The sequence below is a fragment of the Pteronotus mesoamericanus genome, unplaced genomic scaffold (genome assembly GCF_021234165.1).
Source record: "Pteronotus mesoamericanus isolate MK-2021 breed Mesoamerican mustached bat unplaced genomic scaffold, CSHL_Meso_final contig_166, whole genome shotgun sequence".
Lineage (NCBI taxonomy): Eukaryota > Metazoa > Chordata > Mammalia > Chiroptera > Mormoopidae > Pteronotus > Pteronotus mesoamericanus.
In genome coordinates this window covers 1,625,515-1,639,192 of record NW_026555066.1, presented here as the reverse complement: position 1 = coordinate 1,639,192, position 13,678 = coordinate 1,625,515, and the positions used below count along the sequence as shown (strand labels likewise).

Here is a 13,678-nt window from a genome sequence, read left to right as displayed (position 1 = left end):
ACATGGTTAGCCTGAAGAGAAAAGGCTCCGGGTGGCTCAGGAACTTCTTTGGCAACTACAACAGCTGATATTTCAACAAAGCACACACACACACCTCTTACCAAGGATACTTCCCCAGCCTTCCCAGGAAACCAACGAAAGGCTCCAGGATCCCTCTTTGACGCCACCCACTGGACCCGTTTGGGGGTTCTAAATAGAAGAGGACTGACTGGTGTTGGGATAATTAGCAATGGAAGAAAAAACCTTTAGGAGAACAGGTAGGTGAAACAGAAAAAATGAGTTACACAAATCCCTATCCATTCTTTAGGCTGTCTGGAAAGTTTTGGGGGTTTGTTTGTTTGTTTGTTTGTCTTTGCATAGGTGGTCACTTGAAGTGTGCATTAAAGGGTGTGAGAAAGTTAGGGAAAAGATGATACCTATATCGAATTATCTATCTATCATCTATCTCTCTACCTATCATCCTCCTGACCTGTATTTGTGGGACACTAGCCCAAAAGATAGTTCCCTAGGGCTTTCAGAAGTCTCTCTAACTTGGTCTACTTAAGTTTTGAATGACCTGGGTGATAGAGATTTTATCTTTAATTTCCCCCAGTGTATGAGGTAGGGCTGGTTTGCTGTGGCACTTGAACAAGCTTTTTAGATTCTCTGGGTTTCAATAGCCTCCTCACTAAAATGGAAATTGAAGTCTTTCACCTACTTCCCCTAGAGCATTGTCTCAAGGTTAAGAGATATGGAAGGACAGGAACCAAAGCTTTTTGGAGATATTTCAAGACTTCTATGCTCTGTCTGACACTAGTGATCCTACTTTTTCTGCAGCCTCAGCATGCTATACCATCCACAACCCTCTAGTTGCTCTTCTCCCTGAGTGACTGAGGTCTGTGAAGTCACTCCTAGAACTAGAATGCAGTGAGCCTTGGGTCCAAGGCATGAGGTTGAAAGTAGTGGGGGATGGTGAGCAAGAAAGAAATTGAATCCTAGGCTGCTGCCACAGAAGACCTGATAATTATATATAGGCACCTAACCTGTAAGCATGTGGCCAAGCTCCCCTCTCCAAATGCATTCACACCCACACACTCCAAGAATTACCAACAGGGAGACCCCATTAGTGATTTTGTTACCCATCAGTCCTATCTTGATTCTTTCTAACATACCTCATACTTCAGAAGGATAATCAGGATCTGTGGGCCTGAGGATGTCATACTATATGCTTTTCCTCCCCAGAGTTAACCCCATTTTAGAATTTGTGGCTCAGCTTTTGGTCTTGAGTGAGTCTCTAGTACTGAGTGAACCCTTGTTCTTTAACCAGTTAATTGGACCTTTTCAGGGAGGATGTCCTTCTTTTACCCATTCAAGGTTGAGAAACTTTCTAGATGCCACATTCTATCTTCAACCAAGTTAGTTCCCCCACCCAGGGCTCTGCACAGCTCTCTGTATAACATTTACCTTATTAAATGGGGATTATTTGTCCACATGTTCATCTCATCTAGGGCAAAGAGATGTTGTAGAATATACAAACATTCATTGAGCAAGTGTCTCCTCTGTGCCAAAGCCTTAGCTGGACACTGGAAACACAGATCACAGATAGCTTGAGGTCCAGTTCTCATTCTCAAGGATCTCACAGTTTAGTAGGGAAGTAGACTGGTGAAACACAGGTGGATACTTGCTCAGACAGACAGAAAGATATAGACAATATGAGAACCAAAGATAAAACCTGTCCTGAAGATACAGGGAAGCCTTCCAAGAGGAGGTGAACATTGAACTAGACCTTGAAGAATGAGTTGTATTTTGTTGAGAATGGAAAGGAAGAGAAGGCATTCCAGGCTAAGCAAAGGCCCAGAGGCAAAAATAAGTGCACAGCATGTTTTGGGCCCAGTGAGTCAGCTAGCATAGTTTAAGCATGGGGGTCAAAAGAGATACATGCTATAAAGGTAGGTTGGGACTTGAATGACAAGAGCCAGGCTGAGGCCTTTCCATAAAGCTTGTTTAGTTCTCTTGCTTTGGCGACCAGAATTGTTAACGGTGGTAGAAATAAATAAACAAACAAACAAACAAATAAATAAATAGCTTGCCAGCCAATTCCAGGCAGTTTTAAGTTGGGTTTTCAAGACTGGATCCTGGGTTTACCATTTCAGCTTGCTAGCTTCCTATATCATATTTCCTACTGCTAAAATTATCTTCTGCCTCTTGGCAGGATCATGAGGACAAAATTGTAAACAGATGAGGGTTCATGTGACTGGCTCAATTACCTTGGACAAGCCCCTTCCCCTCTCTAGACCTCAGTTTCCCTGTGAGGCTAGTGAGAATGTTTATAAGGAGCAACTAGGATAGGAAATATGTTGCTGCTTTGTCGGCCATGGAAGACATACATGTAAAGAGTTATTAAGATTATTAGCATTAGCAGAGTGATATTTATTAAGGGTCTTATTAGGATTTAAGAGAGTTATATATCTTTCAAAGTCTAGTTCTAAGACTAAAATTTCTGAGTTAATCTGAAAGACCACATTCTTAAATCAAGCTAGATTGATTAATTAACCAAAGAAAAATCCTGGACTGGGAGAAATCAGGTGCTCATTGTTCTATTCCTAACTTGGTGACTTATTTGCTACAGGGCCTTAGGAAAATACTTCCCCTCTCTAGGCCTCCATTTTCTTACCTGGGAAGGATGGATGAAACAGTTTCTAGGAGGCTTCAAAAAACTAAAAAAGTAAAAGTGAATTCACCTTTCTAGCTGATTGGCAGGAGCTCTTTATTTATTTTGTTAACCCTTTGTCATAATGTTATAAATTTCCTTTACCAAGTGTTTCCTGTATGCTCAGCATTACCTTTGCTAAAAAGATGATTGATCATTTACTTTACAAAGGGGATCACAGTGTTGGATATGTATATTGAGTATTTTCCAGGTTGCTTTACTTGTATTAACATGTTGAATCTTCAACAACAATAAAGGGGTAGGTACTCTTACCAGATGAAAAAAACTGAAGTACTGAGAAGTTTGCCTTCTGCCCTGGGTCTCATGACAAGGAGCAGAGGTAGGATTCCTTTCAGATAATATGTCTCCAAGAGCCCATTGCTCTTAACCACTGTGATCCACTGCTTCAGGAGATTCATTTATATGGGCAGGCTCTGAAATGTATTGAAAGTTTGGTACGATTTATACACAACAACTGGAGGGAATCTAACCCTTGTGTAGACTAGGACACTGGGACTGTACTTTAGGGGACTTCTTAAAAGGCAAAGTGGATGTAAGAGCATTGGAGGGAAGGGACTAGAGATTTCTATCCCTAAGAGATTGCCCCTCTATAGCTCAGCTCAGTAGAAGAAAGTTGAGCTTTCTTGTAGCCAATAAACAGAGTTTCATCAGGGGGTGGGAAGGTTGCAAAAGAATGAAGTAAGAAACATTTGGACATATTCCAGGTAAGCTGTGCTTTTAAATGAGTTCTACACATAAAAGCTTCAGTACAATACAGGGGGAGAAGGAGGGTAAAGTAGAGATATCAGGGTGGTTATCCTACTTTGAGTTGATTGCTTCCTGCTCCCTACACTCAGCCTGCTGCAGATTCCACTCTAAACCTCCATTTCTACGGCTTGACATGAGGAACTTTATCCAGGTTCTGAATCAGGTCCCATCTGATAGCTGCTGGCAGCCATGTGGGCAGCGCTTGCCATCTCTCCCCCAGCCAGGGCTGCACTCATTCCTCCTCCCAGAGGTGTCAGGTTTACTCTGATTTATTTAGCCTAGGCTGGAGAGAGCATAAGATAGAATAGTGCCCATCTCTCCAAGAGTGTCCCAGGCAGCACATTTTAGGAGGAGAGTCCCTCCAATAGTAAAGGCAGAAGAATTGGGGGGAAGACAGGTGTTGCAATGCCGTTTTGTAGGGGAGGTTGGGGTGGTAAGGCAGTGGATCTTCCACTTCCAGTTTGGGCCTTTGATTGCTAGATCAAAACATTGCATTCTTCATTACTTGGGAACCTTGCATTTCTGATGTGGATCTCTGCTTTCAGGTTGAAACCTGACATTCTACTTGGGCCCATATTTTATTTCAAAGTGTGAAAGCTACTGAGACCTGCTTCCAACACCTTTGCCTCCCCACCCTACACAGGGTGTAAGCACATGATCTTTGGTCTTTTATTTGCATACTCTAATAGTCCTGTCTTCATTGGAGGGAAGTGGCTGGCCAGACCTGGGCTGTCTTGCTGGCTGCCCTCCTTTGCTGGAAGGAACTTATCTCCTATGTACACAGCCCTTGGAGTTCAGAGGCCTCTGCTGACCTCTGCCCAACCTCTCCCTCTCTGCACTCAAGCCCTCACTGGTACATACAGGAGCAAAAGCAGGCAAGGACTAGGAAAAAGGAGAGGAGGCTGGAGACAGGCTGCCAGAGGGCTCAGAAGCCCAGCTCTTCTCCCTACCCCAACTCTCTCCACCTGCTTCTGTGGCCACAGCAACAGAAGACAGTTAGCAAGACAAGAAGCCCTGGTCCATAAGGACCGGTACCTTATGGAGAGTGGTGTCATTAGCTGTGACACCTAAGATGTCTCAAGAGATGGAAGAACTCACCCAAACCAGGTTGCAGAAGATCTGGATTCCACACAGCAGCGGCAGCAGTGGGCTGCAACGGAGGAGGGGCTGTAAGTGGGGTTTGCTTCCATAGGTTTCAGTGTGGTGGTGGTAAAGTGGGTATAGAAAAAGAGCAAAGACATGGCCCCCCATCTACTCTCACCCCAACCTGAATATTGGAATAGATGAGCAGTTAGATGAAGTAGCTGTAAGATAACAAGAGGATAATGTCAGAAAAGGTAGAGAAAGAATGACAGAAAGACAAAAAGTGAGAGATAAAGACAAAGAATGAGAATTGGATCAAGATAATTTCATCAGAGGAATTTTTGACTAGGAACTTTTCTTCCTCATCTCGACCTTATTTAGAAAGGTTCTTGTTTGAAATTTGACACTGCTAGTTTGGAACTATTCATTGCTTAGCCTAGAATGTTTCATTTTGGTGATCTCAGTGAAGTGTCTGAAAATTGGTCCTGTCTGATAGTGCGTGAATAGAATTAGGTGATGGTTCCTAAAATTGATTCTCAGGGGATGGGTGCTGGGTACATAACAGTACCATATCATTGGTCAGTTTTGCTCCTCCCCTTTCTCAAGTCTCTTCTAATAAATCTATACCTGACTCAGTTGGGAAAGGCTGGGTATCCTGTCTCCTGCATTGCATTCTTGTCACATATAGACACTTGCTGCTCTCACCAGAGAGGAAGAAGACACTAAGTCTTCTTAGGGACAGGCTGTTGGTGTAATGTTCACTTTGAAAATTAAAGAAAAAAGAGGGGTGAAGGAAAAGTAAATGAAACCTGTAAAAAATTTTTTTAAAAAAAACTGCAGTATACCATTTCCCATAGATAATAGGGGACAGTGTGAACCAAGGTGCTTCCAGCCCAAGGATTATGGCCTAGGAGCCATAAGGTGGGCAGAGATAAGACAGTTGTGGACTGTTGGACTGAGACAACTCAAGGTCAAGCTGACCAAGCTTCCACTATGCTAATTCTACAGAAGGTCCAGGGTCAGGGATAGTTGGTTGGGGGGGGTAGTTGCTTAGAGGATTAAGGAAGATATAGGGTGTTAAATAAAGTATATAGGATGTAGGGTATAGATGGAGGAAGAAGAGAAAGAGAGGAGAAAACCTCATGTTTTCCTCTCTCCTTCTTTCTACCAGCAGTTTTACTTACTCATTTGGAGATCTAGGAACCTGGATGAGACAGAATTACATCTCACTCCCACCCACCCAGACACTCTTGATCCTTTCTAAGTGACTGTTGGGTTTAGCTGGCATGCAGGCAAGCCACTCTCTGCATACCTGTGTTCTCCAGAGTTAGGATCCTTATATTTCCTGGAGCTTTTTTCAGGTTGAAGAATTCATATACATCAATCACCTAATATAGTATCTGTCTCATAAAGGATGCAAAATAAATATGTGTTCACTTTAGTTCTGAGCCTCTCTTTCCTCATCTGTAAAACAGGATTAATACCTACCTTCCCATATTGTTGGGCTGATTCAGTGATCCAGAGGTTCTGGATTTAGACTGCCTAGGTTTGAGTCCAGCTCCTGCCTCTGTGACTGTGGACAAGTCTCTTTACTTCTTTGTGCTTCCATTTCCTCACCTGTAAAAATAAGTTAGTAACAGGTGTTGTTGTGAAGATTAGAGAGCTAAAGTATATAAAATCCTTAGAAGAGTGTCCAGCTTATAGTAAGCACTCACTAAATGTTATTATTATTTAAATAAAAAGGTAGGTGTGTGGTCTTTTTCCCATTGTATCCCCAGCATCAAGCCCAGATAGATGTGTTCAGTAAACAGTCATTATGTTACTTTCTCTACCACTCACCAAAGCCAAGCATGGGGCCCTGTGTGTGCAAGACTAAGGCATTGATTGTGTCAGATTGCAGACACAAAAAACTGAGATAGTGTTTGCCACATCCTGCCTGAGCAATGTCTGCCTCACCTTTTTACTGAGAGGGGCAGATTATTTACCCTGGAAATATTTTAATCATCTTGTGCTTGGAACATCCTCTCCAGAAGACCTGCCTGGCCCCAAAAAGGGTGGTGGGGGAGGGGAGGTACACAATCACTTAATGAGATTGTTCTGAGGATTAAATGCATTAACATGTATAAACTGCTGGAACAGCTGTGTATATTCATCTATGACTTGTTTTTCTCACTCACCATTGTATTTTCTTGGCCATCTATATTATCATTGCATGCAATTGTAGTTTGTTTATTCTTTCTTGCTTTGTAATATTACATTTTGTGAATATCCACAGCTTATTTATCCATCTTAATGTTCATGAGCATTTATGTAGTTTCTAGTTTTTGGTTATAAAATATAATTAAATAAAATTAAATGTCGTCCCCATAAATTTTGGAATCAGCTATTCAAGTTACACCAAGTTGTACACTGACAAAATTTTGGGGATTTTGATTGGAGTCACTTTCAATCTGTAGATCAATTTAAGGAGAGTTAACATCTTTGTAAAGTTGAGTTTTCTGTAAACATGGTACGTCTCTCCATCGATTTAGACTTTTTTCATGTTATTTGAGTAAAGTTTTGTAATTTAAAAGGGCTTCCACATCATCATAAGAAGTTTTTGTTTATTTTTGTTGCCATTTTAAAAAATACCTTTTCAGAAAATTACATTTTACAGAAGTTTATTGCTAATATATACAAATATAATTGAATTTTGGATACTGCATTTGTAACTAGCAAACCTGACCTAATACTTAATTTTGATAATTTGTATGTAAATGACAGTTTTCTTTTTCCCCCTCCAATCCTTATTTTTGGGGGTCACTTTTTCTTTTTTTTAAAAATTTTATTTATTTATTTTTAGACAGAGGGTAAGGGAGGGAGAAAGAGGAGAGAAACATCAATGTGTGGTTGCCTCTCCAGTATCTCCTACTGGGGACCTGACCTGCAACCCAGGCATGTGCCCTGACTGGGAATTGAACCGGTGACCCTTTGGTTCGCAGGCTGGTACTCAATCCACTGAGCCACACCAGCCAGGGCTGGGTCACTTTTTCTTATATTACTGCACTGCTAAGTCCTCCTACCTCCAATACACACATATCATTTTTAGTACAATGTTGAATAGAAATGTTAATAGTGTACATTATGTTGATCCTAATTTTAAAGGGAATGCTTTTAAAGTTTCACCATTGAGTAAATTTGCTGTAGTTTTTTTGTAGATACCATTTAACAGGGTAAAGTTGTTCAGTTTATTCTTAATTTCCCAGTAGGATTATTTTCAAATGAGTAGATGCTGAATTTTATTAATGGTACTTTCTGTATCCACTGAGATGACACATTGATTTTATACTTCAATCTGTTAAGGTGAATCACATTAGAGATTTTTTTATTGTGTTGAACTAATCGTCAGTCCCATGAAAAATAAAAACTGCTTGCATTTAGTTCATTAATATTTTCTTCAGAAATTTGGAATTTTGCTCATAAATGAGATTGATCTGTAATTTTTTCACTCCGTGTTTCCCTATTTGATTTTGGTATCATTAAATGAAGTGGGAACTATTTCCTTTCATTCCATGTTACGACAGGGGTGGTCCAAAGAACTATCTGTTCATTAAATATTTGGCACAACTTTGGGGCCTGGTGTCTTCTTCATAAGAGGTATTGTAACTGATACAATCTTTTAAATACTTATTGAATCACTGCACTTTGCTATTTCTACTTGTCAGTTTTGTTAAGTTATGCTTTTCTAGAATTCTATTTCACATCACTTTTCAAATTTATTTGCGTAAAGTTCCTATCTTTATATTTTTATATTTTTAGAATCCATGTTGCATTTGCAGTTATTTCCTCTTTTGTTCTAATATTGTTTATTTGTATCTTCTCTTTTTTTCTTTCTGATCAATCTTTCCAGAAGTTTGCTACTCTTACAAGTTTTTTTAAAAATAATTGACTTTTGGATTTTTTATTCTTTCTGTATGTCTTCGTTTTCTGTTAAACTATTTTTCTTGTCATTATCTTATTTCTTTTGTTTTCTTTGGATTTATTCTACTGTTCTTTTTTAATCTCTGGAATTGTATGCTCAGTTCATTAATTTTCAGACTTTATTTTTTTTAATATAAGTTTCTAATGCTATAATTGGTCTACTAAACAGAACTGATATTCCACAGATGCACAGTTGTATGGCCATATAAATTTGTAAAATATTTCCATAAAATTAAGTAAGTAAGCATGGCTCCAGGTTTCTTAGTTTCCCTGCCACTTAGCCAGTTGTCCTGACAATCTAAGTCCCTTTTTCAGGATTGCTGGGACCTACTCTTTATTATTTTGCCACTAAAGGGTTAATTCCTAGCACAGCAGGAGGCCTCCTGTAATCTCTGCCAGACCTTGGGCCAGGGCAAGCTTCTGTTTGAACAGATCAGTGCCCTTGCCATTTCCAGTCTGATTTCATTCTCTTCTCAGAACAAATTTTGTATGATTTCAGTTCTTTGAAATCTACTGACATTTGCTTTATGGTCTAACATATGAAAGTTTTTGGTGAATGTTCCACAAGCACTTTGAAAAAATATACATTTTACAGTTAAGTTCACTGAAGTATATACTTGAGTCATGTTTGTTTATCTGGCACAAATGCACTATATTTTTCTGCAGTTTTGGCTGCATAATATCAACTATGCAAATTTTGTTAATATTGCCTTGTAACTATGCCAATTTTGAAGCTTTGTAAATAGTTACACATAAGTTTAGAATTGTTGTATCTTCCTGGTGACTTGAACATTTAATTGATGTATACAGAGCTTATTTATTTTTGGTTTTATTATCATTGGCATTTTGCCTTGCAGCAATTTCTTTCTAATATTAATAAACATATATTAGTTTATTTAGCTTAATATTTGCCTGATATATATTTTAATATACATTTTAAATTTTTTAATAGAAATATAGTTTACATACTATAAAGTACCATTTTAAAATGTACAACTTAATGGTTGTTAGTATATTTTTTAATATAAATTATATATTATTGTTTATGCTATTACAGTTGTCCTGATATTATCCCCTTTGCCTCCTCAACTAAGAACCCCTCATTTCCTCAGGCAATCCCCACACTGTTGTCCATGTCCATGGATCATGCATATATATCCTTTGGCTACTATATTCCCTATGCTGTCTTTTACATCCCCATGACTATTCTGTAACAAGCAATTTGTACTTCTTAATCCCTTCACATTTTATGCCCATCCACTTGTCGCCCCTCCCATCTGGCAACCATGAAAACATTCTCTGTATCTGTGATTCTGTTCTTGTTCTGCTTGTTTGTTTATTTTATTTTGTTTTTTAGATTCAATTTTTGATGTATGTATTGCCATTTTACTTTTCATATTTTTGATATCTTCCTTCTTAAAGAAGGCCCTTTAACATTTCATATCATAATGGTTTGGTGGTGATGAACTCCCTAGCTTTTTCTTGTCTGGAAAACTCTTTATCTGTCCTTCCATTCTAAATGATAGCTTTGCTGGGTAGAGTAATCTTGGTTGTAGATCCCTGCTTTTCATCACTTTGAATATGTCTTGCTAATCCCTTATAGCCTGCAAAGTTTCTTTTGAGAAATCAGCTGACAGTCTTATGGGAGCTCCCTTGTAGGTAACTAACTGCTTTCCTCTTGCTGGTTTTAAGATTCTCTCTTTGTATTTAACCTTTTGCATTTTAATGATGTGTCTTGGTGTGAGCCTCTTTGGAACTCACCTTGTTTGGGACTCTCTCTGCTTCTTGGAAGTTTTGTTCTTTTCTTTCATTTGGGCCATGATTCTTTGTCTCCTTATTTTAGCAGCTTTCCTGTGTTTGTTTCTATGTATTCTGTAGACCTGCTACAACTACCTGGTTTGGTAGAGTGGCCCTAATGTAGTAGATGTCCTGTATAGTCCAGTGGCACAGCCTCCCCTATCATCCAAGTTGGGTACTTGAGGTGTACCCACTGTGTGGGCTATGTACACCCTCCTCTTATAGTTGAGCCTTGATTGCTGTTGGTAGGTCAATGAGGAGACTTACCCAGGCCAGTCAGCTGCAAGGACTGGCTGTGACCGCTCACCACCAACCTCCAACCACTGTGGAAGATCAGCTGTGCAGGGGCAGAGTGGTGGCACTCCGATGTGGTCTATAGCTGTCCACTGTGTGTGCAGGCTCTGGGGCTTCCCAGGAGGTGCAGGCTAAGGTCAGTCACTGCCTGTGTTCTGTCTGGGGCCACCCAGCATAAACTACAGAGCAATCTGCAGATAGTTGCTACTTGTGCTGGGCTTGGAGGTGCCCAAACGAAGCCAGGCTGTGAACCAAGGCCAGCTGCTGCTAGTGGCAGGCCTGAGATCACTTAACAAGAGGTATGGGGCTCACTGAAGACTGATGCTGCTTGTTTGAGAGAATTTAGGATAATCTGAAGCATAAACCAAGACAAGCCATTCATATGGAAAAGCCACTGGAAACAGCTTGGGTGGGCCTAAAATTTGGGTGTAGTGGAGCCTCAGTGAATCACCAGGGTGGGGTAAACAGTGTGAGCCAGGTTGATGGAGTCTCAGATATGGTACCCACCTTCAGTCTCTGTGGTTTTGTTGGGGGAGGACTCAGTAAAGGAACAATGGCCTCTGCCAGCACTTCTGTCTGGGAGAAAACTGCCACCCAGCCCTTGCCCTGATGCCAGGCACTTCAGTTCCTCCCTGTATGTCTCTGATGCTTTTCAAGCTTCTGAACTGGTGCTGGAGCTCAGAGGGAGTGAGTCTGAGTAAGTCTGTGTGTGGGCCCCTTAAGAGGAACTGCTTGAGAATACAGAAGTTTATGTCTTCCACAGCTTCAATCTTCACTGGTTTTTACCACCAGAAGTTATAGGCACTTATCTTTTTGGCACTGAAACCTTGGGGTGGGGGCCTGATGTGAGTCTGGAACCCCTTGGTCCTGAGATATCCCTCTTTTCACTCACCACACGTGGGTGTTGGACAAGCCCCTTCTGCATCTCTGCCCCTCCTACCAGTCTCAATGTGGTTTCTTAATTCCATAAGTTGTAGGACTTCCATTCATCTTGATCTCTGGTGGTTCTGAATGATGGTTGTTCTTTAATTTAGTTGTAATTTTGATGTGGTTATGCAAAGAGGCAAGTTGTGTTTACCTACCCTGCCATCTTAGCTTTCTTGGTTGTTAGTATGTTCACATGGTTGTATAGCATCACCACTAATTCTGGGACATTTCATCACCCCCAAAAGAAACCACATACCGTTTAGAGTTACTGCAGATTCTCCTCTCCCCTCAGCCCCTGGAAACCACTAATCTTTTTTATTGTCTCTATATATTTGCGTAGTCTGGACATCTCATATAAATGGAATAAAAACTTTTGTACTTGGCTTCTTTCAGTGGGCATAATATTTTTAAGGTTAATCCATGTTGTAGCATGTATAGGGACTTCATTCTTCTTAGTAGCTGAATAATATTTCATTGTATGGCTATACCACATTTTGTTTTCCATTCATGAATTGATGGGCATTTGGGTAGTTTTCAATCCTGGCTACTGTGAATAATGCTGCTGTGAACATTCTTGCACAACTTTTTGTTTGAACATAATTTTTTTACTTTTCTTGGATATATACCTAGGAATGGAATTATTGAGTCATGTGGTAACTCTATCTACAGTAGTACCCCCTTACCCCCAAGGGATATGTTCTAATACTTCAGTGGATGCCTGAAACTACAGATAGTAGCAAAACCTAAATATAATTTTTTCTTACACATACATACCTATGATAAAGGTTAATTTACAAATTAATCTCAGTAAGAGATTAACAATGGCTAGAGAGAGAATAAAATCATTATAACATATATCATAATAAAAGTTATGTGAATTTGGTCTCTCTCTCAAAATATCTTATTGTACTATACTCACCTTTTCCCTTGAAGGAATCACTTTCCAGTTTCTTTTGTCATATCCAGATTGCCAGCAATACTATTCTTGTGCTTTGGGGACCATTATTAAGGAAAATAAGGTTCACTTGCATACTAGAACTTTGATACCATGATATCAATCTGATAATTGAGAGGTCTATTAAATGTCTAACAGGCAGGTAGAGTATACAGTGTGGATATTCTGGATAAAGGTATGATTTATGTCTTGGGTAGGACAGAGGTGTATCGTGTGACATTTCATCATGCTACTCAGAATAGTGTGCAAGTTTGAGCTTATGAATTGTTTATTATAGGGATTTTCCATTTAATATTTTCAGATGATGGTTGAGCATGGATAACTGAAACCATGGGAAGCAAAACCCAGCATTAGTGAGGACTACTGTATAATATATTGAGATACTGCCAAACTATTTTTCAAAGTGGGCTCACCATTTTACATTCTCGAAAGCAACATATGAGGGTTACAGTTTCTCTATAGTCTCATTAACACTTGTCCACTTTTTGTTATAGCCATCCTGAGTGTATATGAAATTTCTCATTGTGATTCTCATTTGCATTTCATTAATGACTAATGATATTGAGCATTTTTACATGTATTTATTGGCCGTTTCTATCTCTTCAGAGAAATGTCTATTCAAATTCTTTGCTCATTTTTTAAAAAATTAAGTTATTTGTCTTTTTATTTGTGTTGATTTGTAAGAGTTCTTTATATATTCTGGAAACTAAACTCTTAACAGATATATAAATTGCAAATATTTACTCCCATTCTCTGGGTTGTCTTTTTATGTTCATGACTGTATCTTTTGAAGCACAAAAGTTTTTAATTTTTATGAAGTGCAATTTACATATTGTTACCTTTGATGTTTTTGCTTTAGGTGTCATATCCCAGAAAACATCTAATCCAAAATCACAAAGATTTATGTATAGTTTTAGCTCTTATATTTAGGTCTTTGACCCATATGGTGTGAGGTAAGGGTCCAACTTCATTCTCTGCATGTGGATAGTCAGTTGTCTCAGCACCATTTCCTGAAGATTGAAGAACTGAATTGTTTTTGGACCCTTGATGAAAATTAATTGACCATAAATTCGAGTTTATTTGAGGACTCTTAGTCCTATTCCATTGGTTTATATGTCTGTCTTTATGCTGGCACCACAGTGTATTATTACAGTTTTTTAATTCAGTTTCTAAATTGGGAAGTGTTAGTCCTCCAATTTTGTTCT

General features: G+C 39.3%; 1 protein-coding gene across 4 annotated transcripts in view; it reads left to right on the top strand.

The window, feature by feature from the left end:
- Nucleotides 1-13,678, top strand: part of PFKFB1 (6-phosphofructo-2-kinase/fructose-2,6-biphosphatase 1) — a 61,477-nt gene continuing 47,799 nt past the window's right edge. For 2 of the 4 annotated variants that reach the window (XM_054565743.1, XM_054565740.1), the window contains exon 1: nucleotides 4,019-4,626. In XM_054565743.1, the coding sequence (XP_054421718.1) occupies nucleotides 4,530-4,626 (97 nt within the window). In that variant the 5' untranslated portion in view covers nucleotides 4,019-4,529. Of the gene's footprint in view, nucleotides 258-4,018; nucleotides 4,627-13,678 lie in introns of those variants that run through there. The other 2 variants (XM_054565741.1, XM_054565742.1) reach the window with 2 other exon arrangements.